Source organism: Lepisma saccharinum, chromosome 24, assembly GCF_977018435.1.
Source record: "Lepisma saccharinum chromosome 24, izLepSacc3.1, whole genome shotgun sequence".
NCBI classification, from domain to species: domain Eukaryota; kingdom Metazoa; phylum Arthropoda; class Insecta; order Zygentoma; family Lepismatidae; genus Lepisma; species Lepisma saccharinum.
Genome location: NC_139252.1, coordinates 59,598,397 through 59,619,508, shown reverse-complemented (window position 1 = coordinate 59,619,508; position 21,112 = coordinate 59,598,397). Strand labels below are relative to the sequence as shown.

The 21,112-nt window shown below is 36.6% G+C and overlaps 1 protein-coding gene across 5 annotated transcripts in view; it reads left to right on the top strand.

Moving 5' to 3' along the window:
* The window catches only part of LOC145978034 (uncharacterized), a 63,014-nt gene extending 43,868 nt beyond the window's left edge, over positions 1 to 19,146 (top strand). For all 5 annotated transcript variants that reach the window (XM_083110427.1, XM_083110428.1, XM_083110423.1 and 2 more), the window contains exons 2-4: positions 9,652 to 9,735; positions 13,753 to 13,914; positions 18,775 to 19,146. In XM_083110427.1, coding sequence (XP_082966553.1) covers positions 9,673 to 9,735; positions 13,753 to 13,914; positions 18,775 to 18,957 — 408 coding nt within the window. In that variant the 5' untranslated portion in view covers positions 9,652 to 9,672 and the 3' untranslated portion in view covers positions 18,958 to 19,146. The remainder of the gene's footprint in view (positions 1 to 9,651; positions 9,736 to 13,752; positions 13,915 to 18,774) is intronic.
* The last annotated feature ends 1,966 nt before the right edge of the window (positions 19,147 to 21,112 follow it).

Sequence of the window (21,112 nt, the reverse complement as noted above, 5' to 3'; positions counted from 1 at the left end):
ACACATAATATTTTCTTCTTTGAAGTTAGAAAGTTAAAATGAAATATGCATAAATTCTCATTTGAAATTAAGTATTTTTTTAATGTACATATAAACGCACAAACATTGAAATTTAATTTATTGGTTGGAATAAACCTGATGTAAGTTGTTCTTTACAGCACTTTTTAAAAATATATTTTGCATTTTTCACCAGTAAATTTGATTCAGCAACTTTTAGCGCATGTTGAAGATTTAGCAACTTCTGCGTTTCAGTTGTTGGCAACACTGTTGCTGTGGGAGACCTGCAAGGGACACGTTAATTTTGGAAAGGTCAAGTTCCCTTCCTTTTGCGGGGCAATAAAAAAGCCTATGCTCTTTGGCGGCAACCGGCAAAACGCGATTAGAGTGGTGTCGACTGTTGGAGAGCGCGATATCTATTGGCAAGCGGTTGGGTGACCTTATGTGCATTGGCTTTCAGACGTGCGTGCGTGTGTGTGTGTGTGTTGTGCCGTGTGTGTGTGTGTGTGTGTGTAGTGTTGTGTTTTGTACACTATGAATACTGTTAAGAGTTTGAAAGAAACTCCATTTTCGCGAATGAGCGAAGCAGAACGAACTGAAGTAAAAAGGATGGGCCCTCACCAGCCGGACCTCTACATTGTACAAGAGGTAGAACACAAGTAAAATTCACCACAGTGGTTGCAACAGAAATTACTAAAGGAACTGTATCCTCTATAAAGGTAAGTGCCAGCATAATGTAGAATTTAGTTTCTCTTGATATCATTATTAAGTGCATTGTGCGTCGGTGTGTGGCGTTCAATTACTCGACCCACAGCGAGAATTTTATTTTTTTCTGTGTAATATCTAGAGCTCAATTATAGGCTTCGGCCGGTTATCCTTCAGGAGGGAGTTCATGTGCAAATGTATAATTGAAAGTGCATATTTAGAGTGTGTTCTTTAGCCACTTATTCGGACAAATCAGTAAGTAGTCTTGTTTGTAATAGATACATTTAAAAAATATTTTAATATATCTAAAAGACAATTGTTATTCTTTTTTCATCGGACAGTTCTTGTAATTGAACAATTCACTCGAAGCATGGATGGGCAAAGGACACCTTCTGGGCGTTTGTTACCATTTGCACATAGCTATACAAAAAGACTGCCTCTGGAACGATTAGTTTCGTGCAATGCATAAGATCAAGGATGGTAAATATGTTTGATTGATTTTTTTGGTGTTTTAAGTCCAATTTATGCTCAGTAAGACTAATCGGGACTGGACCTACAGTTTTAAGTGGGATTCGAATAACTAAGTTCCTCCACGGGTATCGAACCGAGGATCCCTCGATTAGAAGGCAACGACGGGTAAATATGTTAATAAGAGTGTGCCGCGGCATCCTGAGGGGCGCAGGGGCGCTGCGAAATGTTCCAATAGTTTCACTGAATTGTTAGTCAGTGCTATGGATGTTTCAAATATGTGCTTATTTAGTACATTTTTACATATGAAATGTTTCTGAATTTGAAATACGTGTTTAATTTTTAACTTAAGGCATGCAATCTTACAAGTAACTGACTGATGCAAGTGTTAGAGAGGGCTACATTCTTGGCGCCACGGAAAAATCTTGAAACGCTAAGGGCGCCGTGAAGCAAAGAAATTTGAGAACCCTTGCATTAAATGGTCAAAAATCAATCTCTCTGAACCATGGCAAAATGATGCTAGGAGGGAAAATACGAAACACGAGGGAAGAAGGAACATATGCAATGTCACATTGATCATAAGCATCCCAACCGAGTTATTGTGGGCGGGGCGAGGTCATTCTGTATAATTCCCAAATATCTTACATACAAAATATTTCTTTTCTGGATTGGACGCGTCCTCCCCTCTGTCCCGCTAACGATGCTGAATGAATGTTGTTGGTTAACATATGGTCGGTGTAATAGAAAGTAGATTGCGAAGTATGGTAGTCTTGCATTGTACATACCTGAGATTGCATGTTATACTAATTAGTTTGCACTAGCCATTACTAATTGTAAATTGCATAATTAAAAGGGTGTTAATTGAATAAGGAAATGTATTACTTCAAATATAGCGTGATTTTTGTGGGAAATAGTTGAAAATAAGTTGAACTGTTATTCTTACTTTTTCAATTGAAGATGAAGTTACAAGGGAGAGGAGTAAATCTCCATTCAGTATAAAAAAATATTGTGAACACCCGTATGTGAACCGCACGCGACGCCACTGGGAAGAAGGTACTTTTTACAGAGTTTTTTCAATAGGGAAGAACACCAGAACACTTATGGGAACGTTATGAACCAGTTTTTGTCCAAAGTTAGTTATCAGATGACAAGGGTCACATATTCCGTTTATAAACTTCCTTATGAACATAAACATTAGCCTTGTCACTGTGAAGGACTTTTAATTCAATGGAAGCGTCACACTGTAAATTGTTCGCGACAACCATTCATAATGCACAGCTCTTCATGCACAGCTCTTCATGGATGTATCCGATTAAAATAATGTGCAATGGCATGCGAACGTCTCTCCATAGACGTCACTATGATCTCGATGCATTACCGAAGCGCTAAACAAATTTTAAGGCATTTTTCTAACACCTCGAAAAGGAGCAAATTGGTACAAGAATTCAGTCATAACGTTTTACTGGTTAAAGATACGTCGACAAAACCTTCACCATTGCATTTCTCGTGAAATTCTAGCTCATTTTGATATGTCGCACGACCCCCTTCTCATTTAAAATTCTGAAGTTGAATTCAAGATGGCGGACATCAAGATGGCCGCCGACCGTGTGGGTGGCGTCAATGTGATTCCCCCTTGGCCTGATAACGATTGGTCATCACCATTTCCATGTTGCGCGCTGCAGTGGCCTTGTACTGAGGGTGTTAAGTGACTTATTGAGCCACCCTGTATATCTTCTGAAACATCTCTTGAATGCTACTGACACCATCTCTTAATACACACTCCATACTATTTTTGATGATATAGATATTTAAGTTAAAATGTACAATATTCACTTCAATCACAGTGCCTGCCGTACATTCCACCCCCCGGCCAAAGGAATAAAACTTGGGATCTGTTGACATTTGACACAGATGCGGAAGGAATGTGGATAATGACGTCAAAGTCACAGATTTCTGTCAAACGAGAGGCTGCAACAGGGGGCAGGGAAGGTACAGATAAAGGAGGCTTCATATGAAATAACTTTCTAAAGTCTAGAGAATCTTCTAAACACTTGTCGCTGCTTAGACTTCTGCTGAAAAACAAGATGAACGAACGAAGTTGTGAACAAATTAATATATTGTGTCTACATTTTCACTCTTCACCTCAAACAAATTAGTGCCAGGGGAGGGTGAGCCCCCTCTGGCCCCTGCCTGGCTACGGGCCTGAGTAAGTCCCATGAATTCCGTCGCCTACAGCCGGAGTTATCGTGTCTCGAAGAAGCACGGGAAACAACACGTCTCTGCACACACACAATGACACTTTCGTTTTCCTTTTTTTCTCGTTGACCCCGCTGAGTTGTAGTGTCTTGGTAAAGCTATGGGTGTCAAATTCGGCTGAATATACACAACGGCACTTAATTGTCTTGGGCGTTCACGAACGTAGCGAGTCTGAGTCACTTGCAGTATTCAGCGTTTTCATAACAAGGGCGGTAAGATAATTTTACTCTTACGCCACGAAGAACAGTTGTGCGACGATCCTGATTGATTAATTAAATGATTTGATTTATTTTACTTCGTTTTTCTGCTACTTTTGGCTAATCGCCAAGATGATAATGGCATGATGAAGTCATAGCCGTAGGCAGCAAACATTTTCGGCGGGGTTCACTCATAATTGTTCTCATGAGCGTCGCAAGAAATTTGAATAATATAAATAATAACAATAATTATTAAATAATAATAATAATTAAAATTTCATAAACTAATTGATTACAAACGTATTATTATTGCTGTTCTTATATCTTTGAGGAGACTTTTCCACTCTACCAATCAGAAGTGTGAATATGCAGCACTACTGTTGTGTTCTGAAATGCACAGTTATTATATTTTTTTATTAAATTTTAGATACCGCAAGAATAAGATTTAAAAGTAAGAGAGAGAAATTTTAGTCATAAAATATATGTTGTTTGGCCATTCACATTAAACTTAATTTTTGGAATTTTGAAAACTGTGGAACCAGTTATTCTTTGGATTAAATGGTAAAACATAACCTGCTGCCTGTATTGGCACCTCAATTTTTCGATCTAACGCCGTTTTTCTTTGGTTGTTGTGTTCGAATACTAACTAACTGGACCAGTAGCGTACGCAGGATTTTATCAAGGGGGGGGGGATTATTTCTAAAACTTTCTCCAAATTTACATTACCGTTGTTCTTTATACTTTAATTAAATAATAATACTCGTAATTAATTAATAATACTTATAATTAATTAATTAGCTAAATTTCTAATAATAATCCTACTAATACCACTACTACTATTACGTAGTAGAGATCTACATAAATATAGTATTTATGAAAGCAATAGACCGAAATTACTTTCTCGTCATTCGATTTTTATGAAATTCTGGGAGCATTTCTTTGTATCTTTCTTACGAAATAATTGCGTGGTCAACGAGGTGAGACATTTTAAGTGTGAAGAAAATCCAAAAAAAAAAGAAAATATATTAAAATAAATTGAAATAATCAAGGTATGGAACTCATCCAAGGAGCTGCGATGGTCTGGTCGGTAGAGCATCTGACAACCACGCGGGAGATCCTGGTTCGATTCCTAGAATACGTTGGAATTTTCCCGCTTCTTCCCCGCATAAATGTTCCCGATCATTCACATCTGGATTGTCTCGCTGTTCTTACCAACAAAACATTTTGCAATATTAAGCATATTGTCGTTTGAATAATTGTCTAGTCAACAAGGTGAGACATTTTAAAGAGAGACATTCAAACGTGCTGCGGTAAACAATGGGAAGGCGGACTGGTGACTTTATTCTTCTCCGCCTAGCAATTGTCTATACATTAGCCGCTTACAACGAACCAAGAACTTTCTTTAGTTAATTCTCATTGTTCACACAAAAAAAATACATGTTCATTGAACACTGGCGTACGTAGAGGGATGGCTGATGGGGTTACAGCCGGTACCGAAATTTTGAGAAAATCAAAATTTTCAAATAAAAATCCGTTAAGAACTTTAAAAAATCAAAATGTGTAAATGCGAAACCTAATTTAAAGTGAGTCCCGATTACCATTTTTTATCTTTGAATACAATTTTAATAGATTGAAAAGCTCAAAAAATACGAAATATTTTATTATGCGTCCTGCCCTCCAAAACGAAACCATGTGCTTTCCATATTTACTATTCCAGCCCGAAAAATAAAATCCTGTGTACGCCAGTGTATTGAAGATTGTTGCAACTGAGATACAAAACAACTTTTCTCTCTTTTAAATCATAGTTGCCCTCATATTTTACTTCCAAGAATTCGTGTTAATTTTCAAACCATTCACTCTGCATGAAAGACGAGTGTGTTTGGAATGCTGTGCTTTTCTCCGTGCTGCATGGAAATAATAATTCAAATTATTATTATTATTATTATTATTATTATTAGTAGTAGTAGTAGTAGTAGTAGCCCACCCAGCGTCGAATAACATGGGTACCTGGGGGAAACCCTGGGGGGTAAAGGCGGTCAGGGGCGTGATGCTGATCACATCACCCCCACTCACGACCGGATCAAGAAAGTGTGGGGTGTTACCCCCACACCCCCTATACGCCTTCATGGCGTGGTGCTATGCACAGGGGAACACTTTACCTTTGTTTTAACCTTTTAGTAGTAGTAGTAATAATAGTAATAGTATTGTCCCAGATCTTTTTCTGTGATAAATTGGCCATTTATTTTTTTCCCCACAGCATTTTTCATAATATTTCACAAGCTCAAGGGGGGGGTTAAACCCCGTAACCCCCCCTTGCGTACGCCACTGAACTGGACATTATTTCCGTTATTAACAATAAAACTAACAAACGTTCTGCTATTTTGTAACTTGCAATAAACGATATCAATTCGGGGCGAGGGGTTCTATAGGTCAGTTCGATCCCACTTTCCGACGCTCATATTGTTCCTATACTTACCAAACAGCATTATATACAATCATTATGCACTACACAAGTACTATGTGCTTTATAGGACCGCATATGGGTTAAATGTATGTACTGTATCGACCACTGGGTGAATGTAATGTACTATGAAGCTGGATATCCTAGGATTGAACTCTAATAAAGGGGGATTTAAACCCTTATCGAACAGGGAATTTAAAAGTTGGAACGGGAATTATGAGACAATCACAAGGGAATTTTCAGTCTGATCCAGGAACAACACTGGAAAGAGGACAGCAGAAGTGAAAATGAAGGGGTCGCGGGTGGGCTGCGATTCTGAGAATTAAACCCGTTTCGCTCAAATTTCAGAATTCAAAATGTTTGAAAATTCTAGCTCGATCATTTCAGGATTGTCTTGCTGTTGCATTTTTGTGAAACTGCGAATATTTTTTTGAAAATGTATTAACAAAGTTTGGTTTCTGAACTGTCATTAATCCAACATGGCAGAAGTTTCGGGGGGGGGGGGTTGAACCCTAAACCCCCCTCTAAATACGGCCATGGATGAAGTTGATGAAGGGACACAAACACCTATGGCAGGGCCGGGATTCGAACCCGGGACCCCTGGCGTCGTAGCTCTCTGTGCAATACAGTCCTTATGATCGATGGTTGTGCAATAGTGTGTGTTCCACGAGTGTTGTTTAATAATGTTAGCATATCGCGCTACATCGCCAGGGGTCCCGGATTCGAATCCCGGCCTGGACATGGATGTTTATGAATGTCCATTCATCAGTTTCATTATATCATCACTCATTCCCATCTTCGCAATTAGCCAAATGACAGAAAAGCGAAGTAAAATAAATCAAATCAAATTAATAATGTCGCTAGTAGAGGAAAAGGTCTAAATATGGGCCCCTCTTTTTATGTTGTCATTTTCGGAGGAAAAAAATTAATATATCAAGCACCTGCCTTTAAAATGTATAGGCTATCTATGAAATATATATACTTAAATGTAATAGCATGCTAAAGTATAGAAGGTCTCCATTTTTTTTTAAAAAAATAAAGCAATTTCCAAAAAATGGTAAAATAATGTATTTCAAAATTGTGGTCTAAATATGGGCTACTAGTGGCAATATCACAAAAAGCAATTAAAATTTAAACAAATGGTCATTTATCGCTAAAACATTATAAAAGTCATATTTATGAATAATCTGTTGTTTTGAAAATGACGCGGAATGGAATAAATCGAAATTAAGAAAAACATCCAAATATTTGTTGAAAATGTGATCTCAACATTAGACATCATGTCATGGCCCATATTTAGACCATCATCCTGTTTTTCTTCAATTTATTTTCGCTCCCTGTTTTACATATTTCTGAAACAAATCATGGCATTATAAAAACCCACATTTGTTTTATGTACCGCTAATATCATAACCTATACAAAGCAGATGAGAATTCAGAAAACGCCGAGTTAAAACATACCTGCAAAAAGTTTTCGGAGGTCGCAATTCTTTAACAGTGTCCAAGGCCGAAACTAACCAGCACTTTCTCTTGCGAATTGGCGCCGCAACCTTTGTCCTTGACAGATAACCAGTTCCAGTAACCTCTGCCTGGCTGCAGCACCTGGGAGCGCTGATAACTCCAAAACCCATATTTAAACCTTCGCCCATATTTAGACCTACTCCTCTACTAGTAGTACAGGCACCAAGGGTAAAATATTACGTTCACAAGACAGACTTCTAATTTTTTATAGTGTATTCTTACTTCAAGGAATTTGCGTCGGAAAAAGTTTGGGCTGAAACAGTGTTTTCTCATAGTCGAGAACTTACGGCTAAAGCATGTGGTTTATGTGTGCATACTGTGTTGCGTATTATAAAACAGGGTAAAATATCTACCACATAAATAGGTGAACCCCTATTCAAATCTCTTGGGAAACATGCCAGAAAACAGAAACGAGGGCGATGATAATGGCCTTGCAGTTCCTCTACAATAAATACCTTCTCTTACGTATATTAATCCTGTGTAGAATTCTTTACATTGTACTCAAATATCACATGCATGCATTATATTTAAAAGGTTAAATATTGGACACAACGAAATCTCTGCGTTTTCCTTCCGCTAGCAGTTGGTTTGACAACAGCACTGGCTGCGTATTGGCTGAACTCATGTTCCTTCTAAAAGCGTACGCCGTATAGGGAAAAATTCCTTAAAAAATGCCGTAAATGTGTGAAAGCAGAAGGACATCATTTCCAACACCTCTTGTAACAAGGCACGTGCTAATTTTTAATTGTAACTGTTGGTGTAATTGTACGAGCTTATTTCATTACATAGCTATCGGTTCCATTTACGGGGATGTAACATCCAGTTTGCCGGCAGACGCACTCTCGCTGCCCGGTGTAATAGCCCCCGCTCCGCGGAAGCCTCGACCGTGAAAGGAACAGTAAATATTAATGTTTCATTTATGTTTCTGAAGCATAATATGTCTTGACATGTTTACATGGAATGATTATTCACTTTATATGTATGCACACCTTAAACACTTCCTCTTATTAAACAATGACTTCTGTTGAGCTGTTAAAACAATCCGAATTTTAAGCGAAACTCGATTTAAAACATCAAATGATTGATTGGGCGTTTTAAGCAGGGTTGCTGAAGGTCCAGGTATTTTAAATAAATTGAATTCCGGTCCAGGAGAGAAAATCAGCAAGCGTAAATGGGTTCTGGACCGTAAAGAACCTTTTTATCTGTAAAGTATTTCAATTCGGTCCAGGAACCTTTTTTCCCGATCAATTTAAATACAGTCCAGGAGCCTTCTTTTCCGAATCAGTTTAACTAGGGTCCAAGTTCCGTATTGAAATGAAACATTACGCAACTTGGATCGAATACGGACCTGACGATAAACAATTATCAACTTGTGAGCATGAAAAACTAATCCAGGTGCTGGCTGTCTCGAGAATCTAAGGTACAAGATAGAAATGGGCGAAACGCAAACGCTGCAGTCACGTTGCCCCTCTCCATGTAGCCCCATTCTCTCGTGCGCGTTCCATCACTTGGTTGTAGCGGCACTGCCCTTCCCTGTTGTAATATCTGCTGGGAACACAGCAGCCTCACGTTACTTCATCGACGGCTCCTATTGACTGTGGTTCCTGGATCGGATGCTGGAGCAACACGTGACAGGTTTGTTTGTAAATAATATTATTCATATCAGTGAGATCATGATGATGCTGATTCTGGAGTTGGAAACCTGATTTCTTAGGAGTTGGTAACCAATTTCGTATTGGTACAGCACTGCTCAATAAGCCCCCTATCAAGGTAAATGATCCTTTGGAAGCATAAGTTATATATTCTCCTGGTAAACGTAAATTGGAGTATCGGATCCTGGATCCACCCTAGGAATGCCTCTGTTTTATATGCAGCTATGCATTGGCAAAACATCAAGATGGAATGTATCCCCCCCCCCAACTTTAATCATGGCTTTTGCCCCCCCCCTTCCCCTTTCACGCATCTGGTTCCATTTATATCAGTGCTAAATCTTAGCTTGGTAAATATGGTAATATGTGTGATTCACATTTATTTATTTTCTTCTAGATTCTTCCAATTTCTATCAAAATGGCTGTCAACTATGGGCAACTTTTCAGCAGACGGACCTTCCTTACTAAGTTGGTGGAATTTGTAAGTACCTGCACATGACATTGTATTTACTGTATTCATGTATTCCCACCAGCTAGTACTATTGTTGTAAGATTACCTGATCACTTCCATATTTCTCTTAATATTTCACAAGCGTTATTTCATTCAGACAATATTTTCTAACAGTTCTACTTTTCATTACCAGCAACTAAAGTAAATACTGCTGTAATGTCACAAATCTCAGTTATTCATTTAATGTTTAAAAGGATGCTAAAAAAAGGTAATGTGTTAAATTTTATTTCAAACAGAAATAATATGTGTTACTGTTAAAATTACTTTGTCATACAATATTGAGGTACAACTCTAACATAATATATACATACATGTCCATCACACAAGGACGTAGTTAGGGTGGGTCCAGGGGTCCGGACCCCCCCCCCTCCCGAAATATTTATGAAGTACTAGAATTAAACAATGAAAGAGATATTTGTTTAGCCATTGTTGTATAATTTCCTCTGAACTTATTGGAATACAAGGATTATATTGGAATCATACAGCTTTGAAGAACAGGAAGGACGTATTTAGGGGGTCCGAACCCCCCCCACACAAACACCCGAAAGACTTATTAGGTACGAAAGTTAAATAATTAAAATATACTCGTTTATCATTTGTTGTATAATTTCCTCTGAACTTATTGGAAGACAAGGATTAGGTGGGATCGTACTGCTTTCAAGGACAGGAAGGACATATTTAGGGGGGGGGGGGGGTCCGGACCATCGAAAGGCTCTACTAAAAGTAAGTAATGAAAATAGTAGTATTTGTTGCATAATCGATGGTTATTAATTTCCTCTGAACTGTTTAGAAGGCAAGGATTATATTGAGATCATAGGGCTTTGAATGACATTACAAAGAAGATTTATGTACACTACTTCTCAAAATAATATGCATAAAATTTTAATCAGAAACTTACTTTTCTCCAACTACATGTAACATCATTTTTTATTATTCGATAAATATTCAATTATTCATCTACTCCCTGTCCCATAATTATAGTCCGGTGTGCCAAAATGGTAGTACAGAAATGACAGACGAAGAGGCAGATGGAAAGCACAATTTGTACTGATTCTTGAGTAGTAAAGTTGTATGACTCATTCCCTTGTTTCATGTATACACCAATGTCACAGTTTGAATATCGGGCAATTATTATGAGACAACAAACAAAGGTGTACCGGACAACAATTATGGGACAGAGGGAGTATTTGACATTAATTTTATTTGCCAGGGCACTTGTTCTTATGTAAATTATTCCGATCTTAACTACAGATAAGCTACGTAATGAATATGCGCTGTTATATCTCTATTCTTATACAGTATTTTTCCCTAATCGTGTAATAATAATATAATATTAGTTTATGTATTGTAATTAGTATTAATTTCATTTATAATTACTTTAATGTAAACATTATTATTATTCCTGAGACACTTGGTTCTAACCCCCCCCCCCAATCATATTTCTATGTAAATACGTGCCTGCCATCACACACAAGTAATTGTTAGTCACAATACTAATCGTTTGTGAGAACAGTAAAACCACCATTTTTCATGTGTAAGAATCATGTGTTGTTCTATGAAAAAAAAAATGCCAGTAAAGGTAATACAAGAAAGTGACGATCATTGCCTTTTCAAATGATTCAAATTAAACCTATGACCTCCTTGGGGGGAAAACGTGTGGGCATGCCCATGCATCAGATTAGTCTTGTTAAACAAAGGAGGGAAATTTCCTTTATAGTTGTGACAATTATTTTATCACCTTTTTAAACTAGTTTATGAGAAATGAAACATTGTACTGCTGAGTCCATGTGCAAAAGCTTCCGTTATGTCTTATCATTTTCTTATAATGAGAGAGAGAGAGAGAGAGAGAAGTAATAATTAGTATAGTAAATGGTCAAGTTTTCGAACTTGACAGGAAAACACTTGTGTTTTTACATAACAGCACAAATAGCACTCCATGGGTATAAGGTGTGGAGACCGTGGGGTCCAGGCAATCCATCCTCCTTGTCCGACCCATCGCTGAGGAAATGTTTCGTTAAAAGAATCCCGCACAATTTTAGAAAAATGTTTAGGAGCACCATCTAACTGGAAAATGGAATTCTCCAGTATTTGGGGCATTGTACGTATACCTTGTAACATTATTGTTTGTTCAGCAAAAAAGAAGGGTCCAATAACGCACCACACATTCACTTTTTCACTGTCACGCTCATGTTCCATAATGGCATGTGGAGGTTCACTACCCCATATACGAACATTATTTTGATGTACCCATCCCGAAACATGAAACGTTGCTTCATCACTGAAAATTAAACTTGTTGAAAAACTCCTCATCCTGCTCTAACCTCTCCAGAATGTCTTTAGCAAAATCACATCTTTTAACTTTGTCCTGTGGATAAAGTTTTTGTAGGTTTCAGCACGTAAGCTTTCGCATACATAAACTTAGAGAGTTTCTCTTTGCTTTGACGTATCGTTCATCTCTCTACCATGCTTCGTTCCAAAACTATGACTGTTTAGAACCCCACCATTATTTTACGGACACACTGTATAAAAACTACTGCAAAAATCATATCCTAAAAAAAAAGTACTACCTACAGAAAACTATGTTGAAATAGTTCAATCAAAAGTAGTTAATATGCACTGGTTGTTTAATTACAGAATGAAATCACGATGTTAATTATTTTATGTAAAACATTGTAAGTTCACTAAAGCATCAGAATTCAATGAAAAGTAAACAAAATAGAATTATGATAGAGAATGTTGTTGGATAATATTAAAAATTGCCACTTTGATACATACGATAATAATTTGACATTCAATGCACCCAATTTTGTAATTAAATATAAATGAACATCATATCAATGGTCCTTTGGAAATGAAAAGAAACTATTCTAGAAACTTTTAGTAGCCTCCCATAATTCTCTGTTTAACCTTTAACATGTTCTGCTATCTCTATTAGTAATAATGTTTATATTATGATTATGTAGCACACCTGTAATTCAGAATTATGACTAGAGCCCGGATTTATAACCGAAATGCATATTCTTTTCCAGACTTCTAATGGTAAGAAGAAAGGTTATACGTCCTATTACATACCTTGATGAGCTATTTAAATAAGGTTGAAAGTGCTTATAAATGCTTATTTATGCAGGAAACTGTTATGCTTGCTTATTTTATGAGTTTGGTTTAAAAAAGCATATTTTACTCAAATCTGTCATATTTCAATCCTATTTCAATCACATCGGGATGACGAGATCAATGCTTCTAAATAGCTGCACGAGAGAAACGGCATCCTAGAAAAGATACAGTGCATCCATAATCATTTTTCCAAATTACCTGATATTATAACACAGTTGAAAGCTCGAAATAATACATTGCAACATTCGCTTTCTCCGGTTGATGAAATTTAATTAACGTTGTCTTCAGAAACCCAGGGTGTTGGTAAAATTGTGTACGACAAGCTCAGTCAGGAATTACTGAAAAATCCCGGTTACAAAACACTGTGCCAAAATTATAAAAAGATTTCTGGTGAACAAACAGACATTGAAGAGGAATTTACCGAAAAAGAACTGTGGTGTTTTGCACATGCGCCTGTGATGTCATGCTACTTGGAAAGAACATTTTCACTACAAATCATTCTTCACTGACAGACGCAGGAGCTTCACACAAGAAAATCTCAGGATGACCTTCCTTACATACTTTAACAGCTTTGAATAAGTTAAGAGATCTAATAAACAAATATTTTTTCAGATTTTTCTGTATGTGTTTATGCTTATTTTTTTCATTTTTTGTGCTTATTAACTTGCTTATTTTACTGTTTGATTGTGCTTATAAATCCGGGCTCTAATTATGACAAAAATCGAATTCTGTCAGACTTCTGAAAAATTTTGGTTATAGACTCTGCGATAATTGTATGTCCACGCACCTAGGGCCGGCCCGGATTTCAAAGATACATGATTTTTAAGTCTTGATTAGTGTAAATCTAAACAATCCCTTTGTTTTCAATTCCAGATTCTCTCCCTGGTGTGCACAGCTATCTACTATGATCTCACCATCTACATTGTGTTTTCTGGAAAAGGTGCCATACCTTATGGTACCTTCCTCGGATTTTTGTTCATCAATACAGCTTTCCTACTTGGAATGATAATAGGGGAAGAGGTACCTAAGAAAGTGGTAAGTTCTATTTAAAACAGTAGAAATACACCTAAGAAATCGCTAGCTGTGCCGAGAGGATATACATGCAAATGCATTTTTTTAAATTGAAAAGATGTATTTCAATGTAACCACAATTAAAGGTGCCCTACTTAGAGCCCTCAGGAGCCTATTCGAAGCAAGGGATTGTGCTGAAACTTGGCAAGAGACAATGGGAAAGGGAATGTTAATGAAGAATATAGTTCAAATTTTCACCACCAGCTTGAAATGTGGCAATGAAATTTGGTGCACATTGAACATCATCCCAGGAAACACTGTGTGCAACCACTGATGATTAGAGGCACATATTTTTGGTAAATAAAGAAAGCAAAAGTTTGGTCAGTCAATTTTAGGTTAAAAAGCGGTAAATAAAATTAAATATTAATTGAATAATTAGCAGTGAAAAATCGGATCAAAGAAGTATATAAAATGATATTTTGGTTTTAAAATTGTGAATTTAATGCTAAATTTGATTTAAAAACTGCATTTATCACACAAAATAAACATATCCCTTCTAATAGCACATTTATATAGTTACCAGAATATATTAAGTTTATTCCTATATAAAGGGGTCCATTTTTGCTTCTTAAATATTTACACCAGAATTAATCAATTTTCCTTGAATTGCATAACTCTCAGAATAATTCAAACTTCAGAAAATGCCGCATCGGTAAATAAACTCTAAATTTCATGTTTAAGAGTCTATTTTGCATTTTGCAGTTCATTTCGTGACAAAACAGTAGGAAAATGAACCTCACACCTTTCAGAAACATGAAAAATTAAAATTACAATGTGTTATTTCACATTTTGCGTTTACGGCAAAAATGACACATGCATGCATCTACTGATCACACTGTCTTATGCTTCCAAAAGGGTCATTTACCTTGATAGGGGGCTTATTGAGCACTGCTGTACCATATAAACCCAAATAACTGGTTCTTACTTACGCCACATCTACACCTGGTGGTGAAAATTTGAATTATATTTTTTTCCCCTCTGTACCAAGTTTCAGTACAATCCGTTGCTTCAAACAGGCTCCAGAGGGCTCAAAATAGGATAAATTTAATTGTGGGCACCCGGTATTATTATTTGTTCTGATAAAAATGCAAGTGAATGAAACTAAATGATGTTGCATAATTTGTCGATTTTTACTATAAAATGCATGATTTTGAAAATTTGTCAGTATTGTTGCTTCTTTTAGGCACATGTAAGATTGTTCAAATGGATGATATTCAGCTAAGAAGACCCCCCCCCCACAATTCATTTTGCGAAATCGCGTCTGCTGCCCATTGTGTGCGTGCTCTTTGCCAAAGTAATTCAAGGTTTGATTATCATGATCATACAAGGAATGTGTACATACGAAGTATCACAAATTTTCTCGCTGTAAAAAGGCTTCTCGTATGCTTTCCTTAACACTGTTTGCCAGACTTATGGCATATTAAACTGTTTCTTCCCAAAATGCACTGTGTGATGATGTGAATATCATCCATTCAAAACTAGTTTCTTTCAAATCTACTGTACGATCAGGCAGGCTAATTGGGACTGCACCCATAGTTTAAAGTGGGATCCGAACCACTGTGCAATGTGCTTCCATGAGGATTGAACTGGGAAAAAAACTTCTACTCTGTGTGAAGTGGCATTGCCATAAATTTCGTAAAAAAAAAATTTAAAAAAAGACAGGAGAGTTGTCAATTTGTTTACTTGAAATTCAGAAATCAGCTCTTCCACAAAATTTGAACGACTCTAAAATGTTTATGTTGTTATTTATCATCGCTTTTCTGCCACTTTTGGCTAACGCAACAATGGGGATGAGTGATGATTAGGTGAAACTGATTAAGGGACACTCACTACTGTCCAAACAATAGTGTCTGGATTTGTCTTTTCTGTAATAATGGGAATGAGGTTTTAGTTTTACCTGTAATAATTGTATTGTAATTGTGGTTCTAGATGTAACTCTGTACCTTCAGTACATTAATTGTTTACATTATAAGTATGAATGTGTTATTTTTTTTTATTCTTTCTAATGCATCAATGATTTTCAAGAAGTGTAAGTGTCAATTGTAATATGTTTTTTTTTAAGGGTTTGTTGTAAGAACGGCCCACAAGGCCGAAACACGCCCTCTCAATAAAGGCAATATTATTATTATTATTTTTATTATTATTACTCACAAAGAACATCCATGCCAAAGTTGGGGTTTGAACCACGGAACTTCTGTGTTGAGATCAAAAGTCAAACCTGTCGATGACTTAATGATCTCAACCACCAAGTCTGTGTACTAACTTTTCTCCTATGCGTAAGATACTGTGGATTTTGTACTTGCACTCTTAGTAATAAACATGACACAAGATTACAGCAAGAACTAACTACGTCTTTTGGGGCCTAAGTCAAGTTTTTTTTAAAATCCTCTCATGTTTTTTTTCTAAAAGTAAAGAATGGCCAAAGGAGATTATAACACAAGCAACCTCCTCCCCAAGCCATTGTCCATATGTAAGGAATAAATGAGTTTATATGCACCTGTGGATACACCATGGGCTGCTTTATCAAGGAGAATTAAATACAGATATTTCAATAAGAGAGAAAATAAGCGGCAGTTTGTAAGAAGTTGAAAATGTCATCACTTGGTACCAACATGTGCATTATCGCTGATGAAACGAGTGTCTGTAGTTTTTCGATTTTTTTGATGTCATTGGAGAAAGAAGATATTTAGTGCATTCTACTCTGTGCTACAGCTCTTTTCTTCTATACCTGTCACAAGCTGCACGTGTGAGAGAGCTTTCTCCAAGCTTACCCAAGTTAAAACTAAATTAAGAGCAACTCAGATGCAGGATAGATTGGAAGCCCTGCTCTTGCTATTTGTGGAACAGGAAAAAGCTTCGTCTATTGATGTAAATGAAGTTGTTGTTGAGTTAAAGAACATTGTACCTTTTGACAGACGTCTCTTGTTATAGATGATAGATGACTTGTATTTTGATGTATTTGTTTGTAACATTTATGAACATTTTTTGAGTGTGTAATTTCCATGCAATTTGATTTTTTTCAACTACATATATTCAGAAATTTTCAACACTGTCATTTAGTGAATTTATATTCGTTTACAAACATCAGTGCAGTTAAAGAGCCAAGTGATTGTGTTGCAAAATATGCTATTAAAAAGGTACAATACCTCATTTTTTTTTCTTTGTGCACACCCAAATATAAAGGTCTAGCTACGCCTATGGGATACACACACACACCTATGTAACACAAGCACTTGTTTGAGCACATTTTTCTGTACCTAACTGTACAATTATTCATTGTCCTGACCTTTTGAAGCATTGTATATATCAGGTGCGGTTGGCCCTATAGCGCACAGGATCAGTGAACCCCCAGTAATATATGATAATCACCTCAAGAATGAACAATAAACCATGTCTTTGCCTTTTCACATTATTTCGCTAAAATTTGTACACAATAAGTCATGTATTTGTGTCCATAACACAGCAAACTCTTTTGCTGAGAAAGAAAAACCAGGAGATGGCCGCCCTGGTGCAGACCCTCAGCTGAACCCCCGCAGGACAGCTGGTGCCATTGTGAAAGCTTCGTGCGGGAGCATACACATGGAAGAGGATACGGCCAAGCCCTTATCTCCAACAAACGGTCATGCACAGTTCGTTCTCTCGCAGAAGCTGCGACCCACGAAGGCACTGTTCTTGCTGCTTCCTCCCTTCCAGTTTTGCCCTGTGGGGTTCAAGTGTGAAGCGCACACATTGCATATTCAATCTTCTCTTTGTATCATTTTTTGCACCAAACTTCTTGGAATAATGCAAGATTGTGGCAGAGATGGATGAGTAGAAACTAATAAAATCTGGAATTAGATGCGATGAATTAAAATAAAAGACATACGCTACCAAAATAGCTCATGTATGCATTCAGAGATTTTTCCTTAAAGGTGGAAACACTTCAGGTTCGTGAAAGAGAAAGAATGGCACAAAGACATGACTCGGTCAATGTCTCAAGTTTGTTAGTTTTTGAAGTGCTTGGACACTTGTTGGAAAGTATTAAATGATGATGCAAATGAAGTGCGGGATTAGACTTTACCTAAGTTTATTCATTTGATGCAGTGTAGGTGCTGCTGTCTGCGCAGATAAGAAATGACCGCTGGAAATGCACATAATTAACGTAAACAAACTTCCTTGTCCGCTAAAAGAAAGCGTGTGCTGGTCGACCAACCTCAAATTTGAACAGAGCTGTCACATATTAATGAAAGGGTCTAAAGTTTGATTTCTAGTATGCACATGCCATTAGTTGCCATTTCCCTTTAATAAATGTAGGACCAGTTCTGATTAGTCGGCATGGACGTCCAGAAGGGGAAAATGGGGGTGTTCCCCCCTGGAAATTGAATGTCAACCAAAAATTATATATTACATGGATATAATTTAATTGTCACAGTAATTTATGGTAATTATTATAAAAGCGTTACAGTAACTTCAGACTGAAGGAGTGTTTTCTGCCCCTTCCTGAGGACGTCCATGATTTTCCAATAAAACCCCACATTTTTCATAAAGACACAATTTATTGTAGTTTCAGGCCTAAATTTTTTTGCACACCCCTACTATGAAACCTTATATACCCAGATCAAAAAAAATCTGGAGAAACCTTTAAGCCCTCCCCCCATCCTTTTGTTTGGCGTAGAAAGTTTATTTGTGAAAACTGAATGTGTCACATGACTTCGGTGAACCCCCAGGTGAATAATGCACGAGCCATGCCTGGTACACATTATTTTCTGAACATCCTTCTACTATGTCACAGGAAATAGTAATATTATTTTTACCTCTTTATAATTCATCTTCTAATGTTTTCAGACATTGTTCCTGTTGCTGGTAGGTGCTATTTTCTACATTACAAGTGGCGCTGTTATAGTGGAGTTTTGGCGAAACATCAATGGCAGCAACTCCATTACAGACAAGATGATAGCGACGGCTATTATTGCATTTGTAAATGCTGTTGTGTTCTTGGTGGATTCCTTCTTAACATACAGTGAGTGAATGCGTAACCAAAGATCTTGTATAACTTTTCATTTCCTTGCAAACTGTCGTTTTGTAATAAAATAATGCATTTTCATAATAAATTTGTATTTTCGTTAACAGTTTTTGTAATAATGATTCAACAAGTGATTTTTTTTAAAGAATAATTTTGTATTTACTCAGTGATAAATAAATTCTTTATTAAAATAATGTGTTTTAAAATTGATCGCTGCAAGATGCCAACCTGCATTTTTGTTCTTTATTTCTTTAAGTATATATTTTATACACACACATACATAAGGCCATATATCCTAAGCTAGAGTGCACGTCAAATCTCCTGCATATGACCTTGAACGGCTGAACAGCACCAGCGAATCCCAGACATGCGGCGTTGCCTAGTTCCGTGACAAGGCGTTTCACTCAACCGCGCTGCTATTGGCTATTGCCATATGCAGGAGATTTGAAGCACACTCAAGCTAGGCTGTCTGTGAAGCTCGAAGCTCAGAGATTAAAATTCAAAAGAAAAAATCAATTATAAATTATAAAAGTGCATAAAATTGTTCATTTCAAAGATGATATGGTGTTTCAAGTGTAGCAGAATGAAGAATTGTGGAAGCTTGTCACAAGGCTAATCTTTTCCCTCCCAACATTTTGATATAATTTAATACATATTAAACATTTAGGAGAAACTTTTGAACACAAGAAAAGACAGTGTGTATGTAAATATTAACAAAAGGGACATTATTAGGGGCAAAGTCATTAATTTTGTGATCACAATAAGTGTAGCAACTGATATTCATGTATCGTATCTTCCAGATACCTCGAATGATCTGGGACAGTATTTGAGTAATATTGGTCAAAACATTTAATTTTTTTCATTTCGAACATTTCAAATTATTCTAATCTTTTCAAATCTGTCTTTAGCAGTAGTTAGCCATTTTACCCACATTTCTGGAACAGGCCCAACATAGGTAAAAGTGGGATTTATTTTATTTCCAATTTTATATAAATATATGTATATTTATATGAAATATCAATGTACCTGAATAATCCATGTACCAGCTGGCTGTAATGTACCTGAACATTTAGTTGAATGATTGATTGATTTGGTTTATTTTACTTAACTTTTCTGTCACTTTAGGCTAATCACGAAGTTGAGGATGAGTGATAATATGATGAAATTGATGAAGGGTCACTCACAAAGATAAAGAACACCCACAATGGGATTTGAACCCAGAAAGAAATATATTGAGTGCTTTTTAATGAACTCTGGAGGATGCATTCAGACATGACATTCATAGGATTTATTCGTTAGAAAATAAGATTTTATTCAACTAAATGTGCCAAACATTTAATATTCTGGTAATAATAAAGCTTTCATTATCAGCTAATCACATCTGTTGTGCACTAATGAGCAGCGAACAAAAAAATTGCACAACCCGCACTCAAAAAAACAGCTGTGTGTTGTCAAACTCTCAGATTATATGAGTATATTGGTTGTCACCACATCATCTAGCAGAGAAGCAAGTGGTAATTAGAAAATGGTCTAGTCATCATAACCAGTTTAGCAGACAGCCTTGCATCCAAAATTCAGAGGAACCATAATTTTGTACTAGACGTGAGAATCCTAAGGATGAGAGAAAGAAGTTTCTGTACGGATTCTATTTGAGGAGTGGAATCACAGGAACCGAATCCAGGAAGTGGAAATGAACCACTTGTTCATTTTGCAACTTTTCCTGGGTAATTTTACAACAAAAAATCCACTACTTGTGCAACTCTGGTAACTTATAATTTTTCTACATACATATATTTTCAATATCTGAAACTAATAAAAATAATAACAGCATCTAATAGCATTACATGCTAACAAGTCTATTGTTGACTTCAATTTTTGTACTTCGTATTTGGTTATTTAATGTCACGTTTCTATCTCTTGTGGATGAGCATGAATGATGATTAGGTGAAAGTGTAAATATGCGTTCAGTTCTCTGACCGGAACTACAACACAGAAGCTTGACATGTTTTTTTTTTATGTTTGGTATGTTCAAACAGCAATTTGTAGAAAAAATATATAATATAATAGGGTGTCTACAAGTCAAGAATGCCAAGAAATCAACAGCTAGGCAGTGATGTGCAGTAGACTATAAGTTTACGTCTACATGCATTGTCTACACGT